The 23273-nt window shown below is 61.7% G+C and overlaps 2 protein-coding genes across 2 annotated transcripts; one reads left to right on the top strand and one right to left on the bottom strand.

Moving 5' to 3' along the window:
* Positions 1-311: 311 nt before the first annotated feature.
* Positions 312-4618, bottom strand: LOC136306090 (translational activator of cytochrome c oxidase 1-like). Its single transcript, XM_066209439.1, has 5 exons — positions 4356-4618; positions 3846-3955; positions 2309-2442; positions 1620-1776; positions 312-685 (listed from the first exon to the last, which is right to left on the bottom strand). The coding sequence occupies exons 1-5, from the start codon at positions 4606-4608 to the stop codon at positions 434-436; spliced, it is 906 nt and encodes a 301-aa protein (XP_066065536.1). The 5' UTR covers positions 4609-4618; the 3' UTR covers positions 312-433.
* A 4809-nt stretch (positions 4619-9427) lies between these two features.
* On the top strand, positions 9428-22974 carry LOC136306089 (integrin alpha-D-like). The gene is made up of 17 exons (XM_066209438.1): positions 9428-9508; positions 10688-10796; positions 11645-11748; positions 11897-11961; positions 12747-12861; positions 13713-13843; positions 14565-14710; positions 15202-15355; positions 16388-16421; positions 16516-16636; positions 17426-17495; positions 18200-18338; positions 18879-19021; positions 19539-19691; positions 20144-20350; positions 20663-21818; positions 22763-22974. The coding sequence occupies exons 1-16, from the start codon at positions 9472-9474 to the stop codon at positions 20795-20797; spliced, it is 1863 nt and encodes a 620-aa protein (XP_066065535.1). The 5' UTR covers positions 9428-9471; the 3' UTR covers positions 20798-21818; positions 22763-22974.
* The last annotated feature ends 299 nt before the right edge of the window (positions 22975-23273 follow it).

Here is a 23273-nt window from a genome sequence, read left to right as displayed (position 1 = left end):
ACAAACGACCCCTTGACCACCCCTTGACCCCACAATCCCTTGACCACCCCAGTGACCCCTTGACCCCACAAATGACCCCTTGACCACCCCACTGACCCCTTGACCACCCCTTGACCCCACAAACGACCCCTTGACCACCCCTTGACCCCACAAACAATCCCCTGACCACCCCAGTGACCCCTTGACCACCCCAGTGACCCCTTGACCCCACAAACGATCCCTTGACCACCCCACTGACCCCTTGGCCACCCCAGTGACCCCTTGACCCCACAAATGACCCCTTGACCACCCCAGTGACCCCTTGACCACCCCAGTGACCTCACAAACGACCCCTTGACCACCCCAGTGACCCCTTGGCCACCCCAGTGACCCCTTGACCCCACAAACCACCCCTCGACCGCTCGTCCGGCCACGTCCCGCCGCCGGGGCGCCTTTATTGTCCGGAGGGGGCGGTGTCCGGAGGGCAGCTGCCCTCGCCGACCGCCGGCCCCACGTTGTGGAAGGTGCGGACGACGTCCGGCCGCTCGGCCAGGGCGCGCAGCAGCCGCTCGGCCGCTGTCCTGGCGGCCGGGCCCGGGGCCAGCGGCGAGCGCGGCACGAACTCGCGGGCGGCCGAGAGCGGCCGGAGCCCCGCGGCCTCCAGGCGCCGCCGGACGCTGCGCAGGGCCGAGGGGTCGCACAGGAACTGCGGGCGGAGGGCGGGCGGTCACCGGCGGCCGGCGCTTCGGGGGTCGGGGCGGGTCAGGGGTCAGTGGGAGAGGTCAGGGGTCACTGGGGTGGTCATTGGGGGGGTCAGGGGTCAGTGGGAGAGGTCAAGGGGTCAGTGGGGTGGTCAGGGGTCAGTGGGGTGGTCACTGGGGTGGTCAGGGGTCAGTGGGAGTGGCCAGGGGGTCAGTGGGGTGGTCAGGGGTCAGTGGGAGAGGTCAAGGGGTCACTGGGGGGTCAGGGGTCAGTGGGGTGGTCATTGGGGTGGTCAGGGGTCAGTGGGGGGGTCAGGAGTCAGTGGGAGTGGCCAAGGGGTCACTGGGGTGGTCACTGGGGTGGTCAGGGGTCAGTGGGAGTGGCCAAGGGGTCACTGGGGTGGTCACTGGGGTGGTCAGGGGTCAGTGGGAGAGGTCAAGGGGTCACTGGGGTGGTCAAGGGGTCAGTGGAGGGGGTCAGGGGTCATTGGGAGTGGCCAAGGGGTCAGTGGGGGGGGTCAGTGGTCAGTAGGAGTGGTCAAGGGTCAGTGGGGGTGGTGATTGGGATGGTCAGTGGTCATTGGGGTGGTCATTGGGGGGTCAGGGGTCATTGGGAAAGATCAAGGGGTCACTGGGGTGGTCAAGGGGTCAGTGGTCAGTGGGGTGGTCAGTGGTCATTGGGATGGTCAGGGGTCATTGGGGTGGTCACTGGTCAGTGGGGGTGGTCAGTGGTCAGTGTGAATGGACAAGAAGTGACCAAGGGCCATTGAGAGTGGTCAGTGGTCATCGGGATGGTCAGTGGTCATTGGGAGTGGTCAAGGGGTCAGTGGGGGTGGTCAGCGAGTGACCAATGGCCACCAATGAGTGACCAGTGACCACCAGGGCTGGTCAGTCAGCGAGTGTCCGGAGAGTGTCCGGAGCTCTCCGGCCGCTGCCCACCTTGAGCTCGAGCTCGTCCTCGTCCTCGGCCACCACGTCCTGGGCTCCGGCCGCCGCGGCCACCTCCAAGGCCACCTCCATGGCCACGCCCTGGCCGGACACTCGGACCACGCCCACGGTGTCAAAGTTGTGCCGGACGCCCTCGGCCAGAGAGCCCCTGAGTGACCAGTGGGGTCAGCGGTCACCCAGGGGTCACCAGGGTCACCGGACACCCTCGGCCAGAGAGCCCCTGAGTGACCAGTGGGGTCAGCGGTCACCCAAGGGTCACCAGGGTCACCGGACACCCTCGGCCAGAGAGCCCCTGAGTGACCAGTGGGGTCAGCGGTCACTCAGGGGTCACCAGGGTCACCGGACACCCTCGGCCAGAGAGCCCCTGAGTGACCAGTGGGGTCAGCGGTCACTCAGGGGTCACCAGGGGTCACCGGACGCCCTCGGCCAGAGAGCCCCTGAGTGACCAGTGGGGTCAGCGGTCACTCAGGGGTCACCAGGGTCACCGGACACCCTCGGCCAGAGAGCCCCTGAGTGACCAGTGGGGTCAGCGGTCACCCAGGGGTCACCAGGGTCACCGGACACCCTCGGCCAGAGAGCCCCTGAGTGACCAGTGGGGTCAGCGGTCACTCAGAGGTCACCCAGGTGTCCCCAAAGCGTCCCCCCGATGACCTCTGACCCCCGTCCGGCCGGGCACTGACCCGTTGCGGTCCAGCAGCGTCCGGAGCTCGGCCTGGCAGCGCCGGACGTTGTCGGTCAGGACGTCCAGCAGGAGGAGTGACCCGCCAGGACCGCGCGCCTCCAGCAGCAGCCGGCAGCCCCCGGCCGGACGGTCCTGCGGCCGGAGAGAGCGGGCAGCGGTCAGTGACCCCCCCGGCCGGACGGTCCTGCGGCCGGAGAGAGCGGGCAGCGGTCAGTGACCCCCCCGGCCGGACGGTCCTGCGGCCAGAGAGAGCGGGCAGCGGTCAGTGACCCCCCCGGCCGGACGGTCCTGCGGCCGGAGAGAGCGGGCAGCGGTCAGTGATGGTCAGTGGTCAGTGTGGCGGTCACTGTGGGTGGTCAGTGGTCACTGTGGATGGTCAGTGGTCACTGTGGATGGTCAGTGGTCACTGTGGTGGTCAGTGTGGGTGGTCAGTGGTCACTCTGGTCAGTGGTCACTGTGGTGGTCAGTGGTCACTGTGGTGGTCAGTGTGGGTGGTCAGTGGTCACTGTGGTCAGTGGTCACTGTGGCGGTCAGTGGTCACTGTGGTGGTCACTGTGGATGGTCAGTGTGGGTGGTCAGTGGTCACTGTGGTCAGTGGTCACTGTGGGTGGTCAGTGGTCACTGTGGTGGTCAGTGTGGGTGGTCAGCGGTCACTCTGGTCAGTGGTCACTGTGGTGGTCAGTGGTCACTGTGGTGGTCAGTGTGGGTGGTCAGTGGTCACTCTGGTCAGTGGTCAGTGTGGTGGTCAGTGGTCAGCGGTCACTCACCCACACTGACCGCAGGGCGGCCTCGATGGTGGCCTTGGGGACGTTGTCACTGTGATGGTCAGTGTGGGTGGTCAGTGGTCACTGTGGGTGGTCAGTGGTCACTGGGATGGTCAGTGGTCACTGTGGTGGTCACTGTGGATGGTCAGTGGTCACTGTGGTGGTCAGTGTGGGTGGTCAGTGGTCACTCTGGTCAGTGGTCACTGTGGCGGTCAGTGGTCACTGTGGTGGTCAGTGTGGGTGGTCAGTGGTCACTGTGGTCAGTGGTCACTGTGGCGGTCAGTGGTCACTGTGGTGGTCAGTGTGGGTGGTCAGTGGTCACTCTGGTGGTCACTGTGGCGGTCAGTGGTCACTGTGGTGGTCAGTGTGGGTGGTCAGTGGTCACTCTGGTCAGTGGTCACTGTGGCGGTCAGTGGTCACTGTGGTGGTCAGTGTGGGTGGTCAGTGGTCACTGTGGTCAGTGGTCACTGTGGCGGTCAGTGGTCACTGTGGTGGTCAGTGTGGGTGGTCAGTGGTCACTGTGGTCAGTGGTCACTGTGGCGGTCAGTGGTCACTGTGGTGGTCAGTGTGGGTGGTCAGTGGTCACTCTGGTCAGTGGTCACTGTGGTGGTCAGTGGTCACTGTGGTGGTCAGTGTGGGTGGTCAGTGGTCACTGTGGGTGGTCAGTGGTCACTGTGGGTGGTCAGTGGTCACTGTGGTGGTCAGTGTGGGTGGTCAGCGGTCACTCTGGTCAGTGGTCAGTGTGGTGGTCAGTGGTCAGCGGTCACTCACCCGCACTGACCGCAGGGCGGCCTCGATGGTGGCCTTGGGGACGTTGTGTGTCCGGCACTGCTCCAGCACCGCGGCCAGCGCCGGGTTCAGCGCCGCCTCCGGCCCGCCCTCTGTCGCGACAGAGCCGATATCCCCGTGTCCCGACGGCCCCCACGGCCCGAGGTCCCTGCGCCGCCATATCCCGACGTCCCCAACGTCGCGACACCCCCAACGTCCCGATAATCCCACGCCCCGACATCCCCAACGGCCCTCTCCCCTCCCACCCCCTCTATCGCGACACCTCCGCCCCCCCAAACCCTTTTCCCCACCCACCCCCCGTCCCTCCCGCCCCATATCGTGACACGTCCTCCTCCCAAACCCTTTTCCCCACCCACCCCCCGTCCCTCCCGCCTCCTATCGCGACCCGCCCGCCCCATATCGCGACCTTTCCTCCCCCCAAACCCTTTTCCCCACCCACCCCGGAGTCCCGCCCGCCCCCTATCGCGACCCGCCCGCCCCCTATCGCGCCACCTGCGGCCGCCGCCCGCAGCAGCTGCGCCATCCTCTGGAAGAGGCGGCCGCGCCGCTCGTCCCGCGGCCCCTTGACGTGGCGCACCTTGGACCAGCGGTTGTGGCCGGCCATGGCGCGGCGCGGCGCCGCCGCGGGGGCCGCCGGGAAGGCCGCGGGGGCCGCCGGGAAGGCGGCGGGGAGCCCCCGGCGGCCCCAGAGCGCGGCCCAGCGCGGCCGGCCCAGCGCCGGCAGCCGCGGGCCCAGCGCCGCCATCTTGCTCCTTCCGTTTCCGCTTCCCCCCTGGCCGTCACTTCCGGTTCCGGGTGGCGGCGCCGCCGCCGCGGGGGGGGGGAGGGCGGGGAAAGGGGTGGTTTGCATAGCCACGCCCCCTCAGTGCGGAGGGATCGGGCTGATTTGCACAGCCACGCCCCCTCAGTGCGGAGGGATCGGGCTGATTTGCATAGCCACGCCCCTCGGTGAGGAGGGATCGGGCTGATTTGCATAGCCACGCCCAATAAATAACGCGGCATTTGGGCTGCTTTGCGTAGCCACGCCCCTCGGTGAGGTGCTATGAGGGTGATTTACATAGCCACGCCCAATAAATAAGGCTGTGTTGAGATGTTTTGCATAGCCACGCCCCTCATCAAGGCGGAATTGGGGTGTTTTGCATAGCCACGCCCCCTTAACGCGGCATTTGGACTGCATTGCCACGTCCCTCAGTGAGGTGCTATGGGGCTGATTTGCATAGCCACGCCCCTTTAATTGAGCTGTATTTGGGCTGTTTTGCATAGCCACCCCCCCTCACTGCGGTATTAGGGGGCCTATTTGCATAGCCACGCCCACCTCCTAAAACTGCACGGGGCTGTTTTGCATAGCCACGCCTCTTCCTCCCATTTAAGGCTACCTAAGGGTGATGTCATTGCCTTGTTTGCATAGCCACGCCCCTTTGCGAATTAAAGGCCGGCGGGGGCGGGGCCGGCGAGCAAGAGACAGTGATGTAATGAGGCTTATTTGCATAGACATAGACACGCCCCCTTTGGGGCGGGGGGGAGGGACAGGTGGGGTCCCAGCACACCTGGGTCAGGTGTGGGGACAGAGGGACGGACGGACGGACACGGGATTGGACAGAGGGACAGACGGACGGACACGGGATTGGACAGAGGGACGGACACGGGATTGGACAGAGGGATGGACACGGGATTGGACAGAGGGATGGACGGACACGGGATTGGACAGAGGGATGGACACGGGATTGGACAGAGGGAGGGACGGACGGACACGGGATTGGACAGAGGGATGGACGGACACGGGATTGGACAGAGGGACAGACGGACGGACACGGGATTGGACAGAGGGATGGACACGGGATTGGACAGAGGGACGGACGGACGGACACGGGATTGGACAGAGGGACGGACACGGGATTGGACAGACGGACGGACACGGGATTGGACAGAGGGACGGACGGACGGACACGGGATTGGACAGAGGGACGGACACGGGATTGGACAGACGGACGGACGGACGGACACGGGATTGGACAGAGGGACGGACGGATGGACACGGGATTGGACAGAGGGACGGACACGGGATTGGACAGACGGACGGACACGGGATTGGACAGAGGGACGGACGGACGGACACGGGATTGGACAGAGGGACGGACACGGGATTGGACAGACGGACGGACACGGGATTGGACAGAGGGATGGACGGATGGACACGGGATTGGACAGAGGGACAGACGGACGGACACGGGATTGGACAGACGGACGGACACGGGATTGGACAGAGGGATGGACGGATGGACACGGGATTGGACAGAGGTACGGACACGGGATTGGACAGAGGGACGGACATGGGATTGGACAGAGGGACGGACGGACGGACACGGGATTGGACAGAGGGACGGACGGACGGACACGGGATTGGACAGAGGGACGGACACGGGATTGGACAGACGGACGGACACAGGATTGGACAGAGGGACGGACACGGGATTGGACAGAGGGATGGACGGACACGGGATTGGACAGAGGGATGGACGGATGGACACGGGATTGGACAGAGGGACGGACACGGGATTGGACAGAGGGATGGACGGACACGGGATTGGACAGAGGGACGGACGGACGGACACGGGATTGGACAGACGGACGGACACGGGATTGGACAGAGGGATGGACGGACACGGGATTGGACAGAGGGACGGACGGACGGACACGGGATTGGACAGAGGGATGGACACGGGATTGGACAGAGGGACGGACGGACGGACACGGGATTGGACAGAGGGACGGACGGATGGACACGGGATTGGACAGAGGGACGGACGGACGGACACGGGATTGGACAGAGGGACGGACACGGGATTGGACAGAGGGATGGACGGACGGACACGGGATTGGACAGAGGGACGGACACGGGATTGGACAGACGGACGGACACGGGATTGGACAGAGGGATGGACGGATGGACACGGGATTGGACAGAGGGATGGACACGGGATTGGACAGAGGGATGGACGGACGGACACGGGATTGGACAGAGGGATGGACGGATGGACACGGGATTGGACAGAGGGACAGACGGACGGACACGGGATTGGACAGACGGACGGACACGGGATTGGACAGAGGGATGGACGGATGGACACGGGATTGGACAGAGGGACGGACACGGGATTGGACAGAGGGACGGACATGGGATTGGACAGAGGGACGGACGGACGGACACGGGATTGGACAGAGGGATGGACGGATGGACACGGGATTGGACAGAGGGATGGACACGGGATTGGACAGAGGGATGGACGGACGGACACGGGATTGGACAGAGGGATGGACGGACACGGGATTGGACAGAGGGATGGACGGATGGACACGGGATTGGACAGAGGGATGGACACGGGATTGGACAGAGGGACGGACACGGGATTGGACAGAGGGACGGACGGACGGACACGGGATTGGACAGAGGGATGGACACGGGATTGGACAGAGGGATGGACGGACACGGGATTGGACAGAGGGATGGACGGACACGGGATTGGACAGAGGGATGGACGGATGGACACGGGATTGGACAGACGGACGGACACGGGATTGGACAGAGGGATGGACGGACACGGGATTGGACAGAGGGACGGACGGATGGACACGGGATTGGACAGAGGGATGGACACGGGATTGGACAGAGGGATGGACGGACGGACACGGGATTGGACAGAGGGATGGACGGACACGGGATTGGACAGAGGGATGGACGGATGGACACGGGATTGGACAGAGGGATGGACACGGGATTGGACAGAGGGACGGACGGACGGACACGGGATTGGACAGAGGGACGGACGGACGGACACGGGATTGGGCAGAGGGATGGACACGGGATTGGACAGAGGGATGGACGGACACGGGATTGGACAGAGGGACGGACACGGGATTGGACAGAGGGATGGACACGGGATTGGACAGAGGGATGGACACGGGATTGGACAGAGGGACGGACGGACGGACACGGGATTGGACAGAGGGACGGACGGACGGACACGGGATTGGACAGAGGGACGGACGGACGGACACGGGATTGGACAGAGGGACGGACGGATGGACACGGGATTGGACAGAGGGACGGACGGACGGACACGGGATTGGACAGAGGGATGGACGGACACGGGATTGGACAGAGGGATGGACGGATGGACACGGGATTGGACAGAGGGACGGACGGACGGACATGGGATTGGACAGAGGGACGGACACGGGATTGGACAGAGGGATGGACGGATGGACACGGGATTGGACAGAGGGATGGACGGACGGACACGGGATTGGACAGAGGGATGGACACGGGATTGGACAGAGGGATGGACGGACACGGGATTGGACAGAGGGATGGACACGGGATTGGACAGAGGGATGGACGGACGGACACGGGATTGGACAGAGGGACGGACGGACGGACACGGGATTGGGCAGAGGGATGGACACGGGATTGGACAGAGGGATGGACGGACACGGGATTGGACAGAGGGATGGACACGGGATTGGACAGAGGGACAGACGGACGGACACGGGATTGGACAGAGGGACGGACGGACGGACACGGGATTGGGCAGAGGGATGGACGGATGGACACGGGATTGGACAGAGGGACGGACACGGGATTGGACAGAGGGATGGACACGGGATTGGACAGAGGGATGGACACGGGATTGGACAGAGGGACGGACACGGGATTGGACAGAGGGACGGACACGGGATTGGACAGAGGGATGGACGGACGGACACGGGATTGGACAGAGGGATGGACACGGGATTGGACAGAGGGACGGACGGACGGACACGGGATTGGACAGAGGGATGGACGGACGGACACGGGATTGGACAGAGGGATGGACACAGGATTGGACAGAGGGATGGACGGACGGACACGGGAGGGAACAGCCGGACACTTGGGACAGGCGGACGCAACGGACGGATGGATGGTTGGGGTGGACGGACGGACGGACGGACACAGGGGACAGATGGACACAGGGAACGGACGGACAGGTGGACGGACGGACGCTTGGGATGGACGGACGGACGGACAGACGGGTGGGGCTGGACAGATGGACGGAGGGAATGGATGGACGGATGGACAGTTGGGACGGACGGATGGACAGATGGACGCTTGGGACGGACAGACGGACACAATGGACACACGGACAGTTGGGATGGACGGACGGATGGACAGACGGACGGATGGACAGTTGGGACGGATGGATGGACAGGCGGACACGGAACGGACGAACGGACGGACGCGGCGACCGCCCGCGCGCCCGGCACGGACAGACAGACGGACAGAAACACAGAACCAACCCCGCCCCTCCCCCACCCCTCCGCCCATCCCCCCACCGGAAGCGGCGCCTTCCTCCTTCCCCCGCTTATGACGTCATCGCCGCAACTTCCCCTTTCCCCCCGCCACCGTTCGGCGGCCCCGCCCCCTTTTTGACGGCCCCGCCCCCTTTTCCCGCGCCGTTTCGACCCACAGACATTTCTTTCTCACCCCTCCCCCACCCACCGCTTCCTGCCCCTCCCCCACCCTCCCCCCCCAAACTTCTCCATTTTTATTTTGGGGCCGAAAGAGGCGAAAATGGAGCCGGGAAAGCTGCTGGCGCTGCTGGGGACAGGTGGGGACAGGAGGGGCGGGGCCTGGGGGACACACCTGGCGGGGACACACCCGGACCTGCGGGGGCACGGCCGGACGTCGGGCTTGGGATGGACGTGGGGTTGGGGGGGACATTGGGGCGGGGGGGGACACCTGGACGTTGGGATTGGGGACACCTGGACATTGGGGTGGACAGCTGGACATTGGGGTGGACACCTGGACATTGGGATTGGGGACACCTGGGCGGGTGGGGACACACCTGGACATTGGGGTGGACACCTGGACATTGGGATTGGGGACACCTGGGCAGGTGGGGACACACCTGGACATTGGGGTGGACACCTGGACATTGGGACTGGGATGGACATTGAGTTTGGGGTGGACATTGGGGTGGGGTGGACACCTGGACGTTGGGATTGGGGACACCTGGACAGGTGAGGGCACAGCTGGACATTGGGGTGGACAGCTGGACATTGGGGTGGACAACTGGACGTTGGGGTGGACACCTGGACATTGAGGTGGACACCTGGACATTGGGATGGACACCTGGACATTGGGGTGGACAACTGGACATTGAGGTGGACACCTGGGCATTGGGGTGGACAACTGGACGTTGAGGTGGACACCTGGACATTGGGGTGGACACCTGGACATTGGGGTGGACACCTGGACATTGGGGTGGACAGCTGGACATTGAGGTGGACACCTGGATGTTGGGACTGGGGACACCTGGACATTGAGGTGGACAACTGGACCTTGGGGTGGACACCTGGACAGGTGTGGACACACCTGGACATTGGAGTGGACACCTGGTCACTGGGATTGGGATGGACATTGAGTTTGGGGTGGACACCTGGACACTGGGGACCCCCCTGGACGTTGGGACTGGGGACACCTGGACAGGTGTGGACACACCTGGACATATGGGTGGACAGCTGGACATTGAGTTTGGGGACACCTGGGCAGGTGAGGGCACACCTGGACATTGGGGGACTCCTCCGGACATTGAGGTGGACAACTGGACATCGGTGACCCCTCTGGACATCGGGGTTGGGGTGGACATTGGGGTGGGGTGGACACCTGGACAGGTGTGGACCCCCCTGGACCTTGGGGCCCCCCCGGCCCCTCCCAGGTGACCTCTGGGCGTGTCCCCGCCCCAAATTTTGGGGTTTTTTGGGGTTTTTTTTTGGTGCCCCCCCAGCCCTGCTGTGCCGGGGGCTGGACCTGGAGACGCCGACGGTTTTCCGCGGCGACGCCGCCGGCGGCTTCGGCGCCACCGTGGCCCAGTTCGGCACCAGCGACGACGGATGGTAAACTTCCCCAAATTTCCCCAAAATTTCCCCAAAATTTCCCCAAAATTTCCCCAAAATTTCCCCGATTTTTCCCAAATTTTTCATGATTTTTCCCGGGTTTTGGGGTTTTTTTGCCATTTTTTCCACCATTTTTTCCAATACTTTCCCAAATTTTTTTCCCCAATTTTTCTTCCCCCGTTTGTTCCCAGTTCCCCCAAATTTTCCGCTGTTTTCCCTTTTTTTTTTCCCACATTTGTTCCCAAATTCCCCCCGAATTTTCTTTTTTTCCCCCCAAATTTTCCCCAATTTTTTTCCCCCGCTTTTTCCAAAACTTTCCCGTTTTTTTCTCCCCAAATTCGCCTCGAATTTTCCAACATTTCCCCAAATTTCCCCAAATTTCCCCCATTTTTTCCCCCAAATTCTCTCAAGATTCCCCGAATTTCCTTAAAAATCCCTTAAAAATCCCCCCAAATTCCCCAGTTTTCCCCCAAATCTTCCCCAAACTCCCCCGAATTTTCTCCTTTTTTTCCCACCAGTTTTTCCCGTATTTCCCCAAAGAAATCCATCAAAATTCCCCCAAATTTCAAAAAAAATCCCCAATTTTTCCCCAAATTTTCCCAAATTTTCCCCAAACTCCCCCGAATTTTCTCCTTTTTGTTCCACCAGTTTTTCCCATATTTCCCCCCCAAAAATCCCTCAAAATTCCCCCAAAATTCCCCCAAAATCCCTCAAAATTCCCCCAAAATCTCCCAAAATTCCCCCAAATTCCCCCAAAATTCCCCCAAAATTCCCCCAAATTCCCTCAAAATTCCCCCAACTTCCCCCAATTTTCCCCAAATCCCGGAATCTTCCCCCAAATCCCGCAGGATCCTGGTGGGAGCCCCCCAGGAACGCTCCGGCCCCGACGACTCCGGCGCCGTTTATCACTGCCGCTTCCGCTCCAGAAACTGCCAGAAACTCCCCGTCACCGGTGAGACCCCAAAATCCCCCAAAATCCCCCAAAATCCCCCAAAATCCCCCAAAATCCCCCAAAATCCCCCAAAATCCCCCCAAATTCCCGGATTTTCCCCGAATTTTCCCCAAATCCCCGGATTTCACCCCAAAAAAACGGTCCCCAGGGCCACCCGGAGCCGTCAATTCCTCGCTGGGGTTGGCGTTGGCGGCCGGAGACGACGCGGCGCTGGTGAGAAACACCGGAATTTTTGGGGGGAGATTTTGGGGGATTTTGGGGGATTTTGGGAGATTTTGGGAGATTTGGGGGGGATTTGGGGGGATTTTGGGAGATTTTGGGAGATTTTGGGGAGATTTGGGGGGATTTGGGGGAGATTTGGGGAGATTTTGGGGGATTTTGGGGGATTTTGGGGGATTTTGGGGGGATTTGGGGGGATTTTGGGAGATTTTGGGGAGATTTTGGGGGGATTTTGGGGGATTTTGGGGAGATTTGGGGGGATTTTGGGGGATTTTGAGGAGATTTTGGGGGATTTTGGGGATATTTTGGGGAGATTTGGGGGGATTTTGGGGATTTTGGGAGATTTTGGGGTATTTGGGGGAGATTTTTGGGGTTGGGAGAAGAAATTTTGGGGGTTTTTTTTGGTGGGTGGTTTAGGGGGGTTTCAACCTGAAATTTGGGGGTTCGAACCCCAAAATTTGGAATTTTTTGGGGGGTGATTTCGGGAGGTTTCACCCCAAAATTTGGGTTTGAACGCCAAAATTTGGGTTTTCAGGCGATCTCGCCCCAAAACCTGGGGATGGGAACCCAAAACACGGATTTTTTAGAAGGTTTCACCCCAAAATCAGGACCCGAAACCCCAAATTTGGGTTTTTCTGGTCGTTCCACCCCAAAATTTGGGTTTTTTTCGCCGCAACGCCAAAAAGACGAAACCCCCCAATTTATTTTTTTTTGGGGGGGTGAATTTTGTCCAAAATCTCTTTTTTTTGCCCCAAAATTTGTCTCCTGCCCCCGTCCAGGTGTGCGGCCCCACCTCGCCCCAGACCTGCGGGGTCAACGTCCACCTGAACGGGTTCTGCGTCCACCTGGACTCCGCCCTGCAGCGCGTCCGGAACATTCCGGAAACGTTCCCGGGTACGGCGCGGTCAGCGGTCAGCCGCGGTGACCGCTGGGGTGGTGGTCACTCAGTGGTCATCGGTCGCCTTGGGTCATTCATCTCCATTGACCACTCAATGGTCATCGGTCACCTTGGGTCATTCATCTCCATTGACCACTCAATGGTCATCGGTCACTTTGGGTCATTCATCTCCATTGACCACTCAATGGTCATCGGTCACTTTGGGTCATTCATCTCCATTGACCACTCAATGGTCATCGGTCACCTTGGGTCATTCATCTCCATTGACCACTCAATGGTCATCGGTCACCTTGGGTCATTCATCTCCATGGTCATTGAGTGTTGACCACCCAATGGTCATTGCTCATCTTGGGTGGGTCATCTCCATTGACCATTGGTCACCCAATGGTCATCTTGGATCATTCATCTCCATCGTCCACCCAGTGGTCATTGGTCATCCATGGACCTCGGGTGGTGGTCACTCAGTGGTCATCGGTCATCTTGGGTTGGTCATCTCGACGGATGTTGAGTGGTGACCACCCCATGGTCCTTGGTCATCTTGGGTGGTGACCACCCAATGGTCATTGGTCATCCATGGACGTTGGGTGGTGACCACCCAATGGTCATCGGTCACCTTGGGTCATTCATTGCCACTGACCATTGACCCTTGACCACCCAATGGTCATCTTGGGTCATTCATCGGCATGGACCCTGACCCTTGACCACCAACGACCATTGGTCATCTTGGGTGGGCCATCCCCGTTGACCTTGACCCTTGACCCCCCAATGGTCATCGATCATCTCGCGGACCTCCTGTCCGGCCTTGGGGCTGCGGTCACTCATCGCTGCGGTCACTCTGTGTCCGCAGAGTGTCCGAAGACCTCAATGGACATCGCGTTCCTGATGGACGGCTCGGGCAGCATCTCCCACAACGACTTCGAGACCATGAAGAGGTTCATCGTGGAGGTCATGCGGCGATTCCGCGACGACGACGCGCAGGTAACGCCCGCCTGGCCACCGGGGTGGTGACCACCCGGCGGTCAGGGGTCATCTGGGATGGTCATCTCCATTGGCCACCCGGCGGTCAGGGGTCATCTGGGATGGTCATCTCCATTGGCCACCTGACGGTCAGTGGTCATCTGGGATGGTCATCTCCATTGGCCACCCAATGGCCATTGGTCATCTTGGGTCGTTCATCTCCATTGGCCACCTGGTGGTCAGGGGTCATCTGGGATGGTCATCTCCATTGGCCACCTGACGGTCAGTGGTCATCTGGGATGGTCATCTCCATTGGCCACCCAATGGCCATTGGTCATCTTGGGTCGTTCATCTCCATTGGCCACCTGGTGATCAGGGGTCATCTGGGATGGTCATCTCCATTGACCACCTGACGGTCAGTGGTCATCTGGGATGGTCATCTCCATTGACCACCTGACGGTCAGTGGTCATCTGGGATGGTCATCTCCATTGACCACCCGACGGTCAGTGGTCATCTGGGATGGTCATCTCCATTGGCCACCCAATGGCCATTGGTCATCTTGGGTCGTTCATCTCCATTGACCACCCGGCGGTCAGGGGTCATCTGGGATGGTCATCTCCATTGACCACCCAATGGCCATTGGTCATCTCGGGTCATTCATCTCCCTTGACCGTTGGCCACCGATGGCCGTTGGTCATCGGACTGACCGCCCCAGTGGTCACTCGGTGTCCGCGTGTCCAGTTCTCGCTGACCCAGTTCTCGAGCACCGTCAAGATCCACTTCGACTTCAAGACCTTCCGGAACTCTCCGTGGCCGGAGCTTCTGCTGAGGGACGTCCGGCAGTTCCGAGGGACCACCCACACCGCCACGGCCATCAAAACTGTCCTGTGAGTGACCGCTGACCGCTGACCGCTGACCGCTCACCCCTGACTGCTGACTGCTGACCAGTGACCCCTGACACCGACCACTGACCACTGACCGCTGCTGCTGACCACTGACTGCTGACTGCTGACCCCTGACACTGACCACTGACCACTGACTGCTGCTGCTGACCACTGACTGCTGACCCCTGACTGCTGACCACTGACCCCTGACACTGACCCCTGACTGCTGACCCCTGACACTGACCCCTGACTGCTGACCACTCCTCCAGCTGCGTCCAACCCCACTGACCACTCCCCCAACCCCACTGACCACTGACCACTCCCCCAACCCCACTGACCACTCCCCAACCCCACTGACCACTCCCCAACCCCACTGACCACTCCCCAACTCCACTGACCACTCCCCAACTCCACTGACCACTCCTCAACCCCACTGACCACTCCCCAACCCCACTGACCACTCCCCCAGCGACCGCTGACCTCTGACCCCGCAGGGAGGAGATGTTCGTGTCCGGCCGCGGGGCCCGGCCGGCCGCCCGGCGGATCCTGATCGTGGTGACGGACGGCGAGAAGTACGGCGACACGCTGGAGTACTCGGACGTCATCCCGCTGGCCGAGCGCATGGCGGTCACTCGCTACGCCATCGGGGTCAGTGCGGGTCGGCCGCGGCCGGAGGGGTGGACGGGTGGACACCAGGGAGGGCAGGGAGCGCTCGGACGTCATCCGGCACGGCGGTCACTCGTCACGCCGTTGAGGTGACCAGTGGTCAGCTGGGTGAGCTGTGGTCAGCGGTGGTCAGCGGTGGTCAGTGTGGTCAGTGTAGTCAGTGGTGGTCAGTGGAGGTCAGTGGTGGTCAGTGTGGTCAGCGGTGGTCAGTGTGGTCAGCGGTGGTCAGTGTGGTCAGCGGTGGTCAGCGGTGGTCAGTGTGGTCAGCGGTGGTCAGTGTGGTCAGCGGTGGTCAGTGGTGGTCAGTGTGGTCAGTGGTGGTCAGCGGTGGTCAGTGGTGGTCAGTGTGGTCAGCGGTGGTCAGTGTGGTCAGCGGTGGTCAGTGTGGTCAGTGTGGTCAGTGGTGGTCAGCGGTGGTCAGTGTGGTCAGCGGTGGTCAGTGTGGTCAGTGGTGGTCAGTGTGGTCAGTGGTGGTCAGTGGTGGTCAGCGGTGATCAGTGGTGGTCAGTGTGGGCAGTGTGGTCAGTGGTGGTCAGTGGTGGTCAGTGGTGGTCAGCGGTGATCAGTGGTGGTCAGTGTGGGCAGTGTGGTCAGTGGTGGTCAGTGGAGGTCAGTGGTGGTCAGAAGTGGCCGGAGGGATGGCCGGAGGGTGGTCAGTCAGTGGGTGTGTCCATCTGGTTGAGGTAGATGTCCATCTGTCCACCTGTCCGTCCATCCATGTCTGGTGTCCACCTGTCCTTCTCACCTGTCCGTCTCACCTGTCCACTCATGTCCACCTCACCTGTCCATCTCACCTGTCCACCTCACCTGTCCACCTCACCTGTCCATCCATGGTCACCTGTCCACCTCACCTGTCCATCCATGGTCACCTGTCCATCCATGGTCACCTGTCCACCTCACCTGTCCATCTCACCTGTCCACCTCACCTGTCCACCTCACCTGTCCATCCATGGTCACCTGTCCATCTCACCTGTCCATCCATGGTCACCTGTCCACCTCACCTGTCCATCTCAGGTGGGCCGGGATTTCCAGAGTCCTCGTGCTCAAGGTGAGCCCCGCCCGCCATCACCTGTCCGCCTCACCTGTCCACCCGTGGTCCCCCGGCCGTCCGCCTCACCTGCCCGCCCCACCTGTCCGCCCAGGTGAGCTCCAGGCCATCGCCTCCGGCCCCGCCCACGATCACGTGTTCCGCGTGGACAACTTCGACGCCCTGGCCGACATCCAGAGCCAGCTGCGCGAGAAGATCTTCGCCATCGAGGGTACCTGGGCACACCTGGGCACACCTGGGCACACCTGGGGACAGCTGGGGACACCTGGGCACACCTGGGCACACCTGGGGACACCTGGGGACACCTGGGTACACCTGGGCACACCTGGGCACACCTGGGCACACCTGGGCACACCTGGGGACACCTGGGACACCTGGGGACACCTGGGGACACCTGGGGACACCTGGGGACACCTGGGGACAGCTGGGGACACCTGGGGACACCTGGGCACAGCTGGGGACACCTGGGGACACACCTGGGGACACCTGGGGACACCTGGGACACACCTGGGGACAGCTGGGGACACCTGGGGTCACCTAAAATACACCTGGGGACACCTGGGGACACCTGGGGACACCTGGGGACACCTGGGACACCTGGGGACACCTGGGACAGCTGGGGACACCTGGGGACACCTGGGCACAGCTGGGGACACCTGGGCACACCTGGGCACACCTGGGACACCTGGGGACACCTGGGGACACCTGGGCACACCTGGGGACACCTGGGGACAGCTGGGCACACCTGGGCACACCTGGGACACCTGGGACACCTGGGGACACCTGGGTACACCTGGGACACCTGGGGACACCTGGGACACCTGGGGACACCTGGGGACACCTGGTCACTCACCTGGTCACTCACCTGGTCACTCACCTGCTCACTCACCTGGACACACCTGGGGACAGGTTACCCCCGGTGACCCCCAGGTGACCCCGGGTGACCCCAGGTGTGTCCCAGGTGAGCCCAGGTGACCTCTGACCCCTCACCTGTGCCCAGGTACGAGCTCCGCCCACAGCAGCTCCTTCCAGCTGGAGATGGCGCAGGAGGGGTTCAGCGCCCTGCTGACCGCTGTGAGTGACCGCTGAGTGACCGCTGAGTGACCGCTGAGTGACCGCTGAGTGACCACCGAGTGACCATTGACCGCTGAGTGAACAGTGACCACTGAGTGACCGCTGAGTGACCACTGAGTGACCGCTGACCACCGAGTGACCATTGACCGCTGAGTGAACACTGACCACTGAGTGACCGCTGAGTGACCGCTGAGTGACCGCCGAGTGACCACTGACCACCGAGTGACCATTGACCGCTGAGTGAACACTGACCACTGAGTGACCGCTGAGTGACCGCTGAGTGACCGCTGAGTGACCACTGACCACCGAGTGACCATTGACCGCTGAGTGAACACTGACCACTGAGTGACCGCTGAGTGACCGCTGAGTGACCACTGACTGCTGAGTGACCACCGAGTGACCGCTGACCAACGAGTGACCACTGACCATCCCTACTGACCACCGAGTGACCATTGACCGCTGAGTGACCACTGACCACCCAGTGACCGCTGACCACCCAGTGACCACTGACCACTGACCATCCCTACTGACCGCTGAGTGACCACCGACCCCTGAGTGACCCCTGAGTGACCAACGAGTGTCCACTGACCCCTGAGTGACCACTGAGTGACCACGTGACCGTTGACTGCTGAGTGACCACTGAGTGGCCACTGACCCCTGAGTGACCCCTGTGTGACCCCTGACCCCTGTGTGACCCCGTTTAGGGCGGGGCCGTCCTCGGGGCCGTCGGCGCCTTCGATTGGTCGGGCGGGGCGTTCGTCTACGGGGGCGGGGCCACGGCCACGCCCACCTTCGTCAACGACTCCGGGTCCCACCTGGGCGACATGAGGGACGCCTACCTGGGTGAGTTCACACCTGGCGGAGCCAAATTTACCTGAAAGCCCCGAAATTTACCTGGAAACCCCCAAAATTCACACCTGTCCCGTCTCACCTGTGTGACCTCACCTGTGTGACCTCACCTGTGTGACCTCACCTGTCTGATCTCACCTGTCCAATCTCACCTGTCCAATCTCACCTGTCCCGTCTCACCTGTGTGACTCACCTGTGTGACCTCACCTGTGTGACCTCACCTGTGTGACCTCACCTGTCTGATCTCACCTGTGTGACCTCACCTGTGTGACCTCACCTGTTTGATCTCACCTGTCCAATCTCACCTGTCCACGTCTCACCTGTGTGACCTCACCTGTGTGACCTCACCTGTGTGACCTCACCTGTTTGATCTCACCTGTCCAATCTCACCTGTCCACGTCTCACCTGTCCCGTCTCACCTGTGTGACCTCACCTGTGTGACCACACCTGTTTGATCTCACCTGTCCAATCTCACCTGTCCAATCTCACCTGTCTGATCTCACCTGTGTGACCTCACCTGTCTCACCTGGGCAGGTTACTCGGTGGCTCAGGTTCACCTGCCGGGTCCCACCTGGGCTCTGGCTCTGGGCGCTCCCAGGTTCGCTCACCTGGGCAAGGTGTTGGTGCTGCAGCCCGGACGCACCTGGATGGTTCTGGGCGAGGCCACCGGGACACAGGTGAGGGCGTGGGCACACCTGGGCACACCTGGGGACACCTGGGGACACACCTGGGGACACACCTGGGTACACACCTGGGCACACCTGGGGACACCTGGGGACACCTGGGCACACCTGGGGACACCTGGGGACACCTGGGGACACACCTGGGCACACCTGGACACACCTGGGGACACCTGGGGACACCTGGGGACACCTGGGGACACACCTGGGCACACCTGGACACACCTGGGGACACCTGGGGACACCTGGGGACACCTGGGGACACACCTGGGCACACCTGGACACACCTGGGGACACCTGGGGACACCTGGGGACACACCTGGGGACACCTGGGGACACACCTGGGCACACCTGGGCACACCTGGGGACACACCTGGGCACACCTGGGGACACACCTGGGCACACCTGGGGACACCTGGGGACACACCTGGGCCAGGTGGGGTCACCCGGGGCGGGGGAGGGTGGGGTCACCTGTGGCTCCTCACCTGTCCGCTCCTCACCTGTCTCTCCCCAGGTGGGCTCCTATTTCGGGGCCTCCCTGCTGGCCCTGGCCCCGCGCTCAGGTGAGCCCCGGCCAGGTGAGCCCCTCCTCCGCCTCCTGGTGGGGGCGCCCTTCTACTACGGGGGCGGCAGCGGCGGCCGAGTGGAGCTGTGCGAGCTCCGGCAGGTGAGACACATCTGGGACAGGTGAGACACACCTGGGGGGGTTGGGACACGCCTGGGACACACCTGGGACAGGTGAGACACACCTGGGGGGGGTGGGACACGCCTGGGACACACCTGGGACAGGTGAGACACACCTGGGGGGGGTGGGACACACCTGGGGCACACCTGGGACACACCTGGGACAGGTGAGGGACACACCTGGGGGGTTTGGGACACGCCTGGGACACACCTGGGACAGGTGAGACACACCTGGGGGGGTTGGGACACGCCTGGGACACACCTGGGGACACACCTGGGACACACCTGGGACACACCTGGGACACACCTGGGACAGGTGAGGGGCACACCTGGGCACACCTGGGAGGTCTCACCTGTCCGATCTCACCTGTCCGATCTCACCTGTCCGATCTCACCGGCGTGACCTCACCTGTCGGATCTCACCTGTCCCCCCAGAGGTCTCACCTGCGCTGTCACCTGTCCCTGCGGGGCTCACCTGGGCAGCCCCTGGGGGCGTTCGGGGCCAGCCTGGCTCACCTGGGCGACCTGGACGGGGACAGGTGGGCCGAGGTGGCCGTGGGGGCGCCCCGGGAGGACGACGGGCGTGGCGCCGTGTACCTGTTCAGGGGCTCACCTGGAGGCGTCCGAGCGGACGGAGCGCAGGTGAGACACACCTGGGGGGGGTCAGGGACACACCTGGGGGCACCTGGGACAGGTGGGGACACCTGGAGGGGTCACAGGGACACACCTGGGGACAGGCGAGAGCTCACCTGGACTGGGGGGGGTCTCACCTGTCTCACCTGTCTGATCTCACCTGTCTGATCTCACCTGTCTCACCTGTCTGATCTCACCTGTCTGATCTCACCTGTCTGATCTCACCTGTCTGATCTCACCTGTCTCACTTGTCTGATCTCACCTGTCTGATCTCACCTGTCTGATCTCACCTGTCTGATCTCACCTGTCTCACCTGCCCAGCGCATTCCGGGTTCGGGGTTCGGGTCCCGCCCGGAGCTTTTCGGCCAATCGCTGAGCGGGGGCCGTGACGTCAGCGGGGATGACCTGCCCGACCTGGCCGTGGGGGCGCGAGGACAGGTGCTGCTGCTCAGGTGAGTGCCCCCCAAACCCCACCTGGGACAGGTGCTGCTGCTCAGGTGAGTGCCCCCCCAAACCCCACCTGGGACAGGTGCTGCTGCTCAGGTGAGTGCCCCCCCCCCAAACCCCACCTGGGACAGGTGCTGCTGCTCAGGTGAGTGCCCCCCTCCCAAACCCCACCTGGGACAGGTGCTGCTGCTCAGGTGAGCACAGGTGACCCCGAAATCCTCCCAGGTGAACTCAAACCCCTCCCAGGTGACCCCAGGTGACCCCAGGTGACCCCAGGTGTGACCCCAGGTGTCCCAAAACCCTCCCAGGTGACCCCAGGTGACCCCAGGTGTGACCCCAGGTGACCCAAAACCCTCCCAGGTGACCCCAGGTGACCCCAGGTGACCCCAGGTGTGACCCCGGGTGTGACCCCAGGTGTCCCAAAACCCTCCCAGGTGACCCCAGGTGACCCCAGGTGTGACCCCAGGTGTCCCAAAACCCTCCCAGGTGACCCCAGGTGTGACCCCAGGTGTCCCAAAAACCCTCTCAGGTGACCCCAGGTGACCCCAGGTGACTCCAGGTGACCCAAAAACCCTCTCAGGTGACCCCAGGTGACCCCAGGTGACTCCAGGTGACCCAAAAACCCTCTCAGGTGACCCCAGGTGACTCCAGGTGACCCAAAACCCTCCCAGGTGTCCCCCAGGTGTCCTCCAGGTGACCGCAGGTGTGACCCCTGGTGTGACCCCAGGTGACCCCAGGTGACCCAAAACCCTCCCAGGTGTCCCCCAGGTGCCCCCAGGTGACCGCAGGTGTCCCAAACCCTCCCAGGTGCCCCCAGGTGACCGCAGGTGTCCCCCAGGTGCCCCCAGGTGACCGCAGGTGTGTCCCCCAGGTCCCCCCCCGCTGCTGCAGGTGCGCATCCAGGTGAGGTTCCAGCCCCAGGTGGTTCCGGCGGCCGCCCTGGAGTGTCCCGAGGGGGAGGAGCTCCGGGCTCACCTGGCCACGGCCCGGCTCTGCTTCGTGGGCGCCAAAAAATCCCGGGACGGGTTCGGTGAGCGCCCCCGGAACCCTCACCTGAGACCCCGCCCACCTGAGACCCCGCCCACCCCAAAAAACCCCGCCCACCCCAAAAAACCCCCACCTGGGACGCCGAAAAACTCACCTGGGAGCTCCCAAACCCACCTGGAAAGAACCTAAACCGGCGAAACGCCCAAATTTCCCCCGAATTCCCTCCAAAGTCCCCCCAAAATCCCCCCAAAATTTTTCCCCAATTTTCCCCCAATTTTCCCGAAATCCCCTAAATTTCCTCCAATTTTCCCCCAAATTTCCCCCCAATTTTCCCCCAATTTTCCCCTAAATTGTCCCCAAAATCCCCAAATTTCCCCCAAATTTCCCCCAATTTTCCCCCCAAATTCCCCCCAAAATTCCCCAAAATTTTTCCCCAATTTTCCCCCAATTTTCCCGAAATCCCCTAAATTTCCTCCAGTTTTCCCCCAAATTTTCCCCCAAATTTCCCCCAATTTTCCCCCAAATTGTCCCCAAAATCCCCCCAATTTTCCCAAAATTTTCCCCCAATTTTCCCCCAAAATTCCCCCAAATCCCCCAAATTTCCCCCAATTTTCCACCAAAATTCCCCAAAATTTTTCCCCAATTTTCCCCCAAAATCCCCCAAAATCCCCCAAATTTCCCCCAAATTTTCCCCCCAATTTTCCCCCGATTTTCCCCCAAATTTTTTCCCAATTTTCCCCCAATTTTCCCAAAATTTTCCCCAAATTTCCCCCAATTTTCCCCCAAATTTTTTCCCAATTTTCCTCCAATTTCCCCCAATTTCCCCCCAATTTCCCCCAAAATTCCCCCGACTTTTTCCCAATTTCCCCCCACTTTTCCCCAAATCCCCCAGATTTTCCCCAATTCTCCCCCCGAAATTCCCCCAAATCCCCGATTTCCCCCCGGTTTTCCCCAAATCCCCCGAATTCTCCCCGAATCCCGCGGCAGGTTCGCAGATTTCGGCGTCGCTCTGGTTCCGGGCCGAGCTGGACCCGGGCCGGGTTCGGGTCCGGGCCAATTTTGGGGAGAAACCCACCAAAAACGGGACTTTGAGCCTGGGGGTGGGCAGGAAGTGCCAGGACCTGGAGATCTTCTTCAGGGTGGGAAAACCCGGCGGATTTGGGGAAAACTTGGGGAAGTTTGGGGGAAATTCAGCAATTTCGGGGAATTCCGGGGGAATTTCGGGGGGAAATTGGGGGAAATTTGGGATTTTGGGGGAAGTTTTGCGAGAAATTGAAAGAATTGGGGAGAAATTCGGGGGGTTTTTGGGGGGGATTTGGGGAGTTTGTGAGGGGGGAATTTATGGGGGATTTGGGGGAAAAATTGGGGGAAAAATGGGGGAAAAAAATGGGGAATTTCGGGTAAAATTTGGGGGGGAAATGGGGGAAAATTTGGGGAAAAATTTGGGGGGAAAAAATGGGGGAAAATGGGTAAAAGTGGAGGAAAATTTGGGGGGAAA

This window comes from Chamaea fasciata, unplaced genomic scaffold, assembly GCF_029207755.1.
Source record: "Chamaea fasciata isolate MVZ Bird 193981 ecotype frontalis unplaced genomic scaffold, bChaFas1.0.hap1 SCAF_976, whole genome shotgun sequence".
NCBI classification, from domain to species: domain Eukaryota; kingdom Metazoa; phylum Chordata; class Aves; order Passeriformes; family Sylviidae; genus Chamaea; species Chamaea fasciata.
Note: the sequence above shows the minus strand (reverse complement) of the source record. Positions and strands in the feature narration are given on the sequence as shown.

What these genes read in the sequence shown, in the direction of transcription:
- LOC136306090 (XM_066209439.1), bottom strand. Translation starts at nt 4,608, where the DNA reads ATGGCGGCGCTGGGCCCGCGGCTGCCGGCGCTGGGCCGGCCGCGCTGG. An exon ending in CCGCCCTGCGGTCAGTGCGG is followed by an intron (nt 2,443 to 3,845) that starts GTGAGTGACCGC and finishes CTCCGGCCGCAG; the next exon opens with GACCGTCCGGCCGGGGGCTG. An exon ending in ACGCTGCTGGACCGCAACGG is followed by an intron (nt 1,777 to 2,308) that starts GTCAGTGCCCGG and finishes CTGGTCACTCAG; the next exon opens with GGGCTCTCTGGCCGAGGGCG.
- LOC136306089 (XM_066209438.1), top strand. Translation starts at nt 9,472, where the DNA reads ATGGAGCCGGGAAAGCTGCTGGCGCTGCTGGGGACAG. An exon ending in CATTCCGGAAACGTTCCCGG is followed by an intron (nt 12,862 to 13,712) that starts GTACGGCGCGGT and finishes CTGTGTCCGCAG; the next exon opens with AGTGTCCGAAGACCTCAATG. An exon ending in AGCTGTGCGAGCTCCGGCAG is followed by an intron (nt 19,692 to 20,143) that starts GTGAGACACATC and finishes CTGTCCCCCCAG; the next exon opens with AGGTCTCACCTGCGCTGTCA.